This window comes from Lactuca sativa, chromosome 3, assembly GCF_002870075.4.
Source record: "Lactuca sativa cultivar Salinas chromosome 3, Lsat_Salinas_v11, whole genome shotgun sequence".
NCBI classification, from domain to species: domain Eukaryota; kingdom Viridiplantae; phylum Streptophyta; class Magnoliopsida; order Asterales; family Asteraceae; genus Lactuca; species Lactuca sativa.
Genome location: NC_056625.2, coordinates 249,040,630 through 249,052,315, shown reverse-complemented (window position 1 = coordinate 249,052,315; position 11,686 = coordinate 249,040,630). Strand labels below are relative to the sequence as shown.

The 11,686-nt window shown below is 31.1% G+C and overlaps 1 protein-coding gene across 1 annotated transcript; it reads right to left on the bottom strand.

The window, feature by feature from the left end:
* Positions 1 to 7,110: 7,110 nt before the first annotated feature.
* On the bottom strand, positions 7,111 to 11,048 carry LOC111885022 (J domain-containing protein spf31). Its single transcript, XM_023881318.3, has 9 exons — positions 10,882 to 11,048; positions 9,933 to 10,023; positions 9,767 to 9,827; positions 9,209 to 9,286; positions 8,797 to 8,870; positions 8,485 to 8,598; positions 8,053 to 8,160; positions 7,432 to 7,470; positions 7,111 to 7,346 (listed from the first exon to the last, which is right to left on the bottom strand). Exons 1-9 carry the CDS (start codon positions 10,977 to 10,979, stop codon positions 7,260 to 7,262), a joined length of 750 nt encoding a protein of 249 aa, XP_023737086.1. The 5' UTR covers positions 10,980 to 11,048; the 3' UTR covers positions 7,111 to 7,259.
* Positions 11,049 to 11,686: the final 638 nt, after the last annotated feature.

Sequence of the window (11,686 nt, the reverse complement as noted above, 5' to 3'; positions counted from 1 at the left end):
TGTTTTCTTTCTTCATCTGTTTTTATAGTCACAATTATCGTTTGAGTAACTCATATTAAGTATATTATAAGGCGCGAAGATTAGAAATTAATAAAATTTGGCAATCAATCAATCCGCTTTCTAGAAAAATGTGTGGATCATGTAGCGATGTCAATGGGGTTGCTTATTTAGCTTTGTCGTTCCGAATTCCTGGATTACCCCCACACTGGAAAAATACACACTATCAATAGGTAGTTTCAAACGAATAATTCAAAGAAACAGGAAGGATTACTATAAAGTTCCAAAAAAACCAAAATATATCCAAATCTATCGTGTGATTAAAGTTCCAAAAGAACACAATAAATCAAAACTTACAAACCGAAAAAAATATATTAAAAGTTAAATAAACACTAACAATTACGATACCACAAAATCGTTCTACTTTCATAATCATTCTACTTTCCATCTTTTCATCTTCATCAACATTTAAGTATCCCTGCCATCCACAACACTACCTATAAAAATCTTATGGTAAGCAACGATTAAATCATGGAACACACAAAGATTGAATAAGAAACAAATAAACAAAACAGACGAATAGATTATAGAAACACACTAACACTAACAAACCTCAAGAATTTAAAAGAAACTAATGTTTATATTCAATGAAATAGATGAACAGTCCAACTACTAATTTGAAAAGTAATAAATTTTCATAAGATGTTTTAATTTCTTCTTAACAACCAATTTCTTCTAAAGTCAAACTTAATCGGCGAACACATAGGAGACATCTATAAGACGCTCCATAAAAACACTAACAAATACAACTTTTAAAGATGCTCAACCATCAATGTGGTCTCCACTATCGAAAATAATAATGACAAAACTATTATTAAAGAAGATTCATCGACAAACACCAAATAAGAAAGGACCCTCAAAGATAAACTACTACACATTAATGTAGTTAGTGGATGATTCGGTAGCAGTGACGTAAAATTCTCCTCCGTTTTGAAAGGCAATACTTAAAAATGAAAGCATAACTCTCTATTTATAGAATCATAGAGAGGATCTGATACAAGTGTTTTACGTCACTGCTACCGAATCATCCAGTAACTGTAGTTTATCTTTGAGGGTCCTCTCTTATTTGGTGTTTGTCAAGGAATCTTCTTTAATAATAGCTTTGTCATCATTATTATCGGTAGTGGAGGCCACACTGATCATTGAGCATCTTTGACAGTTGTATCTGTTAGTGCTTTTGTGGAGCGACTTACAGATCTCTGCCACATGTTCGTCGATTAAGTTTGGCTTTAGCATGAATTGGTTGTTAAAAACTTATCTTTTAACTTAGTTTGCAGATGAATTTAAGTTAAAAGCTTATCTTTTAACTCAGTTAAATATCTTTTGTTAGACAAAAGACTTTTTTTATTGAATTTTGTACACGAATGTATGCAAATCTATTACTTTTAGCATTTATTTGCCTTCAAAAATCATGTCGCAGAGACGTTTGTAGCGTTAAATCTATTAAAGAAATTTCATTATTAATATAATTTAAATTTATTTGATATTGTTTACTAGCAATTCTGCAATCTTTTATTTGAGAAATCAAGAACTTATTAGGTTCTTGATTAGTTAATACTTTATTACTACTCATTTGAGTTGTTATAAGATTTTGTTTTTTATTAAAGATAATTTATTATAGAGTTTATAGTTTTCTAAATTGAAAAACTTTTACAGGATAGTTTTGTTAATAATTAAAAGATAGTTTTCATACCTTGCTCGTGCTTGAGGCTCAGTGATTTTTTTGTCAATCTTGGTGTCGATCGTTCATTCTTCCCTACGTCCTTCTGACTGGCGGTACTTGTTAGTACTAGATCATAATGACGAATAAGACTTTAGACTTTAAAAATACAGATAGTTGCACAAAGCATGGATTGAGAAAACTTCTCTTATATATAAACGAACTAAAACCCGAAGGTTTTTACAGTTTTAAACTATAAACCCTATATGGGGTTTTACTCACACATTTGCAGATTTCAATAGAATGCTTAAGGCTCTCGTATTTTTACTCTGCCTACAAATGAAAGCATAACTCTCTATTTATAGAATCACAGAGAGGATATGATACAAATGTTTTACGTTACTGCGGACCAAATCATCCACTAACTACATTATTGTGTAGTAGTTTATTTTTGAGGGTCCTCTCTTATTTGGTGATTGTTGATGAATCTTCTTTAATAATAGCTTTGCCATTATTATTTTCGGTAGTGGAGGCAACATTGATGGTTGAACATCTTTGACAGTTGTATCTGTTAGTTCTTTTTTGGAGCGTCTTATAGATGTCTGCCACGTGTTCGCAGATTAAGTCTGACTTTAGTAGTGAGTTTTGGAAGGCTAAGAACAGTTGTTCATCGGCCGGAGAAATCTCTTTGCTGTATTTGCTACAGATTAAGATCTTCTCATTGGCATCATATCCATTGACAAAGATCTTGTCATCTGCTGAAAAACTGAAAACTTTGTTGATAAAGATTTCAATTCTAGATTTTGCTAGCGGGAGGATATCAGCTCTTTCAAGCTTTTCTTCCATGACTTTGCTGGGTCGATAGGTTTCTTGCTTGCATATACCTATCTGTACTAAATGATGAGGATGATATTTTAATTCATCTTTATCATTCCAGTATGGGATGCTACTATTGAATTTTAGAAAAATGTCTTGATCCTTTTTTGCAGCATCTTGTTCTGAAAGTTTTTATTGTTTTTATAAAGCTTTTAGAGAAAAGCTTTATTTCCTGGTTTTGACTAGGATAGATTGTTTTTTTTTTACCAATCCTAGTTGAAATGCTTCATACAATTGTAAAGAGTTGGCATTTTTGTAGAAATTGTAGTAGCTTAAATTCTTCCTGTCAATAGTGGAGAATTTTTCTTCTACAAAATTTTCTTCTATTGCACTTCGAGCATACCTGTAATAATACTCGAAGTCTTTTATCTTGATTTCTACTAGGAGGTCAGGTGTGACTTCTTCCGTATTTTTGGGAGTTCTTCTTGGAAGGCTTCCAAGAATAGTTTTGGAACTTTTGGTAGAATTTAAGGCTAACTTGAACATGTTAGGTCTTAAGGTTTCTGCTGCAGTAATAAACTGTAGTTTTGAACACCTTTCAAATCTTGTGTATTTATCTGCAACTGTCTTGGCTTCAAGAAAGTTATTAAACCTTTTGTGTTTAATATTTTTAGTTCCTTTCTGTTGTCTTTTTGGTGATATTCCAGTCTTCAAATATACCAGCGTTGGGTCCATTGAATACAACGTATTATGGTTTTTGAATTTTTATTAGGAATTTGTAACAATTCCTTTAGGATTTGAATTCCCTTATCATGTGATCCTGATCCTGAAGATGAACCTCCATTTTTTGGGATTTGAATTCCTACGTTGGGTCTTAGATTAAAGTCTAAGGGTGTAACCAACGTTATTGGAGTTTGTACTCATGTCTGGATTTTTGGTAAATTCACAACCTTCAACGGATTCGTTGAATCTTTACGTGGAGCCGTTTGCTCAAGACTAGACGTTTCTTTTCTTTTTAAAGGAGGTGAAACATTTACCTCTTGTTGTTCGATGTTCTTTTGAACACTTACATTTTCTTCTTGACTCATAGGAAAGGAAGGAGAAGAAAGTTCTTTTTGATGTTAGACATAAACAGTCTTACAGTTTTTAATTGGTTTCTGACGAATTCCAATTCTTGCTCAATAAAAGCTTGTTTGAGCATAAGCTCTTGTTCTTTCTCCATTTGAGAAAGGTTATGTACCTGTAGTCCAAATTATGGATTGAGGTTAAAACGTGTTGGGTCGTTAGACCACCAAGGTATAACGCCGAATGACTTTGATTCCTGCATGAAAAGAATATCAAACCTGATTAGTTTTTCTATTGGAATTCTCGAGTTAAGAAGTCTACAAAGATATTCTTTTCTCCTTTAATATGCTCTACTTCGAAGCTATATCTAAACAACCACATTTGTCATCGAACTAGTCGACCTTGTTTGTTATCTCCAGAAACGCTATTTCTTAAAAATAAGCAAAGTTTTTGTTATCTGTTCTTACTGTAAAATTTACAGGTGTTAGATTGAAAACTTTTCAATTACCCTTTTAATGACAAGATATTCTTTTTCATTAGAATGATAATTTCTTTCAGCATCCTTAAAAGATCCTGAGGTGTATCTGCAAATTAATTCTTTGGATTGATCCTTTGAATTTATTGCTTTAATGATTCCTCCCCAATAATTATCTGAAACATCAGCTTTGATAATTAATTTATCATCTATATTAGGATGATATAGAGGTGGAAACTCTTTTAGGTTCTTTTTTATTTTTGCCATATAACTAGAATCATTTTCAGACCATGACCAAATGACATATTTCTTAAGTTTGCAGTGTAAGGGTCCTCTTATTTTTGCAAGTTTAGGAATGTAGTCCGAAGCATATGTTAAGATTTCTAAAAATATTTGTAATTGTTTTTTATCTTCAATTTTATTAGGAAATTTATGAATATTTTCCATTATATGATTTTGAAGACGATGACTTCCTTGTTCTATTTCTAATCCAAGAAAATTTATTTTTTCTAACCGAGTAAGATAGACCTTCCTCATATTTACAAAAATGGTAATCATTGAGACTTAAAAATCTTGATGATCCTACTCAAAAAAAATATATGCTTTTCTTTTTCAGGAAAAGTAGGCGTTCAAACCCGAGATAACATTTGTAACAATATAAATCAGATTGTCGCAAGATGCTGGTTAAATACACTCAAAATAAATCACTATTTTGGAATTCAAAAATATATTTCTAAAGATATATCAAAAAACAATAAACCTTTCAATCAATTTAAGAAAGATTTAAGTCTCACCCTTCAAAATGGAGGAGAAATTGATAACAATCAGTTTGAATTTTTTTTTCTCTTTACCTTTTATTTTTTAAAATCTTATCCTCGCTACGATAAGCTTTCATCCATTTTGAATCAGTCTAAATCAGTGTCTGATTTTGTATTCAATCAAACATATAATTGATGTTATAATGAAATAATGGACAAATGATGAGATGAATTAATTAGATGAGGATCAGAAGATGTTATACAGACCTGACTTGAGTGAGGTGACAAATGGAATGCACGCAGATGAATCCCGAATCTGTGTCATTGATGAATAGATGAAGGGGAAGGAAGGGATCGACGACTAAAGAGTCGACGATGGACACTCTATTGAGGATCAACAACAGACTGAATGTGAAGCAATGATGAAGTATTGAAGGTCATCCGGAGTCTGGAGAGAACCGCATACGGAGTAAGAAGTGGGAACCGGGAAGGATCAATCAACAAAGAAAAGAAATTAAAACTTCATTTACTCATTACGTGATTTACGTCAAAAGATGATACAGGATACTAACCAACCGTACATGCCTACACGGATTGATGGATACAATAAGTCAATATTTATACAATTAATACATATAATAATATAAATATATATAACATATTAACGGGACCCGTGGGGGTTTTGGGACGGGACTACACACCCCCGCCCCGTCCCTGAAATTAATACGGGGGTTAACCTTGCCTCCGCTCCAATTTTTTTTAAATAATTACCCTTCATACAGGATTAGGGTCCCACATGACTTTTTGACATCCCTACATAGAAGGGTACAAAATCTCTCTTTTTTAGTCTTTGCCGAAACGGTCTTTGGACCTGCCGTAGACCGGTGGTAGTTGAACACAAAAAATGACATGGGTCTTAGTCTAATAAGAACTAACTACCTGCCCAAGTCTAAAACATTGTCTGGTTTGAACTGTTTCTGTTTTTTTGTCAATATCTAAAACTTGACCATTATATAGTCTTTAATGCACACAACTCGTAAAATCCGTACCACCAAACCACACCATATGGTCTTGTAAATGTATACATAATAATATAATATAGATTACCTACTTAATATTTATAAAATATCACTTTTTTTTTTTTTGTTTTTTTAATTACATTTAACTAAAGAGAAGCCAGGAAGTGGAATTTCATTTTCAAAGTTTCAAAACTTACGAAATATGATAATAATCAGGGCCGACTTGGCTATAAATCCCTTTTATATTTGTGGTCGACTAATTATAAGCCTAAAGAAATGACTATAATCAATCAGGGCAAACCATGGCCATGTGTACAATCGTACAAGGTCCATATCCTTTAATATAAGCTATGATTAGTAACAGATCACTATTGGTAACAATTTTTGTTTTAACTAATTTTATAATATATGTTGATTTATATTACTGATTATTGCTTTTATATATATATATATATATATATATATATATATATATATATATATATATATATATATATATATATATATATATATATATATATATATATATATATATATATATATTTAGGGGCTCATTTTTACTTTCGCACAGTGCTTTCAAAATCAATGGACCATGACTATAGTTCATCCGTTTTGCGGTTTTAAACCCACACCATACCTATTGCGGTTTATAAACCGAGCCGAACCACATTGAAACCAAACCATAGCTAAAACTGCAAAGCGCACCAAACACAAAAACCAAACGAAGCTAAAAACTGATCTATGCACTTTTCGATATAGTTTCAACTAAAAACCATGCAAACCGCACCACACCCACTCCTAAAATTCCAGATATATGATAATTTGCCAACTTTAACTTATATAATCAGTTTTGTAGACAAAAGTTTTCTACCCATTTCTCTTTTAAGTAAGTAAAGATTATGGGAACAACTTTGTCATGAACTTCTGTTACGGTATTCACTATTCACGTGAATAAAAAAAAAAGTGTTAAATTTGCAATAGGTACAACTTCGTCGAGTATCTTATTAATTACCACAATACCATTTAAATAATTTGATATATGTTATATCTTTAAATAAGTTATCTATATTTAAACAAATTATATTAATATTACATTATCTGAAAACATTATAATTACCTCTAAATGAGTGACATCCATGTACTGAATCGTTAAATGAATAAAGCCCAAGTTTACGCACATTGGTCCACTCATGTTATGGATATATCTTATCGTGTGTATTGTCGAGATTAAACTAGGGATTTTTCCCTTTCTATTCGATATTAACAAGAAGGAAACAAACATAAATTGCAATATACAATATTCTTATACTGCGCTACAAACAATTCCAAGTTACAAAGTTGTATATTCAACCACTAAATCAACTTTAAAGTTACATATTTCGAGTAAAAAGTGAGAAATTTTAACACCTTTAACCTCGTTTTACAGGCCTTTGAACATACGACTTGTTGGGGTCTTCTGTCTTAAGCTTTGGTGGCCGAATTTCCCCTTTCTTCACCTTCACATCTCACAATCAACACATGATGTAATTATTTTTCAACTTAACAAAAAAAAAAGGAAAAATGGAAGAAAAAAAAAATTACCTTCTTTCCTCCTTTCATGAAGTCCCTCCAACTGGAAACCTGGTTCAAATAGGAAGGAAGCCAAAACGATTTAGGGTTAAAAGTGGACAAACCCTTATTTATTGTAAAGTAGCAAAAATGTAATTACTCTATTTTTTCCTTAAGTGTGTTGTCATTTTTGTCAAATATTTTTGAACTAATTATAATATGAGTAAATTACACTAATGGTCCTTATGGTTTGGGGTAATTCGCACGTTTGGTCCCTAACTTATTTTTTTAACTCGGAAGGTCCCTACTGTTTGTTTTTGTTACACGCTTGGTTCCTGTCTTACTAAAAAAACTATTTTGCCCTTCATTTTTTTAATTTAGTTGAATAAACACACCCCCAATCCCACCCCCTAATCTTACCTTACCTACGCCACCATTTTTCCATATATAAATAATAGTATTTTTAGGTAAGCCAGAGACCAATCACATAGCAAAAACAATTAGTAGGGACCAAGCACGTAACAAAAACAAATAGTAGGGACCTTCCGAGTTAAAAAAATAAGTTAGGGACCAAGCATACAAATTAACCGAAACCATAGGGACCATTCGTGTAAATTACTCTTGTAATATTTATCCAAATATTGAAATACAAACCCTATTTTCCCTTGTTCCTTCCCACTGCTCCTCATGTTCACGCTTTCTTTTCCACATCTCTTTGGATTCTTCCTCATCCTTCTTCAATCTTCCTTCCTCTTCTGAAATCTACACAAATTCCAACATATTTTCTTGGAGTTAAAAGATTCTAAATAATATTATAACAAGAAATAGCAATGCATTTATTTATTAAACTTTTTTATTATAGCATTATGCTTTTTCATTTTTTTCAAGGTAGAATGTTGTAATAGAAAGAAACGAAAGAAGCATATATATATATATATATATATATATATATATATATATATATATATATATATATATATATATATATATATATATATTGTAATTTGTAATAAACAAATAAATGAAAGTACATTGGTAATATTTTCATTTTCATATATAATAAGAATAGGTTAATTACAAAAATACCCTCATCTGCATTTTCCTCCTCCGCCATTCTTGATCAGTTAGTAGTTCCCGGACCTTCAATTTTAGCTGAAGCTGAAAATCATCTGATTTTTCATATTCTTGCTCGTATTTTCCCTACAAAAAAACTCAAACAACAATAAGAATATAATATCATAATCTGCATACATCTACATTTTCAGAAAACCAAAATATGTTAACACTTAACAGTATTTTTTAAAAAAATGAAAAATACAGCATTAGAAAATCAATTTCTTGTGAATTAAATAAATTGGAGATCTTAACATGAATGAGAAATTAAATTATTTACTTTACCTCATCAACTAGTGACTTAAGCTTAGATGCAGTGTCTTTCTTCAGTTGTTTTTTCCTTTTTGCTCTAAGTTCTTCTGCAAATTCAGTCAAAGTAGATTATTAATATAATCATGAGAAAATGAAGTAAAAAATTTCTATATTACAACTTACAAGGGAAAATTTCTAAAAAGTTAAGTCAGACACCTCATAAACATTCAATTAAAGCTTCTTTTAGAGATATTGTTTGATCATGGCAATATTAATTGTTAATTGTTATCTATTTATAAAACATACAATGGAACAATCATTACAAATTTACAAATACACTACCAATAATCATGAGATGCCAGATATGATGCAACAGAAAGACATTAAATTTAAACACATGAACAGAAATAAATAAAAAAATGTAGGGTTATTACTTATTACAAACCTCTTGCTGCATTAATTTGGTTTACAAGATACTCTCTTTCTTGTGGATCAAGTAATAGCTGTTGAGCTTTTGCAAGTGCTGCATATAAAAGATAAGTCACTTTTAGTTATTGTATGAACAATCTGAAAATGGAAAATGACGATTTTACCCTTCTGTCTAGATGTGATGCTATATAATAACTGAATGTTTATTTGAGGATTAGGTTATAGACGGAAATTATAAATGATTATGATAGAAAAAAATTTAAAAATTTAACTACATGAATAAGAATATGTAACAATACCTAATTGTACTTGGGAAAAAGACGAGGGTAGGAGAAAGAATGGGCTAAATCTTATTTCATAGGGAAGAAAATGAGTGAGTTTGAATAGTTTTTTTTAAAAGAAGGAGAATTTGGTTAGGGGTAGAAGAGTAAAACATGAGGTCTTAATAGATAAAGTCACTCTCCTCTCACTTAACCTATTAAGTTCATCTGTTTATATTAAGTAAAAAAGAAACATCACTATAAAAAAAACACCTTAATGAAACTAAAGCTATCAAAATTTTCATCATACATACCAGAAAATGCTTCTTTTGCTTGGGGATGTTTGCATTTGTCAGGATGGACAAGCAATGATAACTGCACAGATTATTAATGGTGTCAAAAATGGCAATTTTAGGAACTTTCAAGCACCAAAATGAGAATCTTAATTGATGGAGACAATATATGGATAAAAGTTATCACCTTACGATATTGCTTTTTCACTTCTTCTGGAGATGAATCGAATGATAGATTGAGATACTCAAATGCATTTAGCTTAAAGCATGAAAGAATCCTGTGAAAATTGTTGTTTCAAAAACCATGTATTAGGTCATTAATGATATAAAAGCCTCAAGTTGTATTAGACATGAAGTAAACAAAATATGATGTTTCTCTAGACTATAGAGGTAGTATTGTATACACATAGTTGTTTCTTTTTTGGACTAAATGAACCGTATGAATGTGAGTAAATGACCTTTTTACCCTTCTATTTAGAAAAGATGCTAAATAACAAATGAATGTTTATTAAGAAACACCCCAATATATGCTTTTTAGAATACTATTAAATATTGTTCCCCTTGGGCAAAATCCATCATTGTTATTTGTTATAGTTCTAATCTTAAATGAGGTTGGCAATGAAACAAAATACATCATTCATGATTTCAATTGTTAACATGTAATAACTTAATCTCCGATGCAAGTATGCAACATAGTATCAGTTGAAGCTCCATAGACAGTTTCAACAGAAACATGATGCAAAACCAGATCGAGGTCAAAAAAGAAGTTTTATGTGTTCAACTTAGGGTTCTAAATGACTTTCTCATGTTGAATTTAGCATATTTTACAGTGTTCAACAAGCATTATTACTTATCCTACATGTCACTAAGGAAACATATATACACACACCTATCCAATCAAACGAGCAACTAGTTTGTATGTATGCAGTTTTAAATGATAATCAATAACACCTGCTAACAACGATTACTTCATCCTTTAAGAACATTTTACCCTCAATTTCAAATACAACTCATGGCATCCATAGACACTTCCAAAACCAAGACAATTTAATGTGAACAGTACAATTAATTAGAGAAATAAAACAACAAAAACATATAAGACAGGAAAGATATAGATAAAAGGTCAGAAGGGATACCTAGCGACTTCATTGTCGCGCTCAACCTCGCTCACTTCGGCGTAGAAGTTCTTGAGGAGCAAATCGTCGTCGATTGATGATGTATTGGCTTCTCCCATCGCTCCAATTTGCTCCACCCCTTTTTTTCTTCTTGGGTTTCCGGCGATTTTGGTCGGCTTCGCGTAATGAATAAATCATTGAATGGGGTATTAGAACCGGAAACTTTTCACTTAAAACCCTTGGATAACCAAAATTAACAAAATGGCCCTTGTATTTAGATGTACATTGAAATTATAGGATCATGGTTTTGCAGCAAATTCATGATGGTCCAATATTTTAATTTCAATACCAAAATGTAGGGGTGAGCAAAAACCGCACCGCAACTAAAATTAACCGCAATAACTGCATAAACCGCAACCACAATAAAAACCGATGGTGAGGTTTTCAGTTTTTCAAAAACCGTAAATTTGCGGTGCGGTTATTAGCTTTCAAAAACCGCAAAAAAACCGCACCGCACCGCATATGTTATATACAACTTTTTTTTATTAATTATTAATATATTAAATATTAAAAATAAGACAAGTTTCATGAATGAAAGATGAATAAAATACTAAAAGACAAAAGTGTTGGTTTTTTGTTATGTTTTAACTTTGAAAAATGGTGAAATTAAACAATTTTAAGAAATTTATTGTTAATTACTATTGATTTGACATTTTTAAGATATTAATTGTTTGTGATTTAAGTTAATTGTCTTATACTTTATGGTTTTTTATTATTACAAGTAATATGTTTGAACTCTTAAAACCGTTTGAGCTCCAAACTGTGG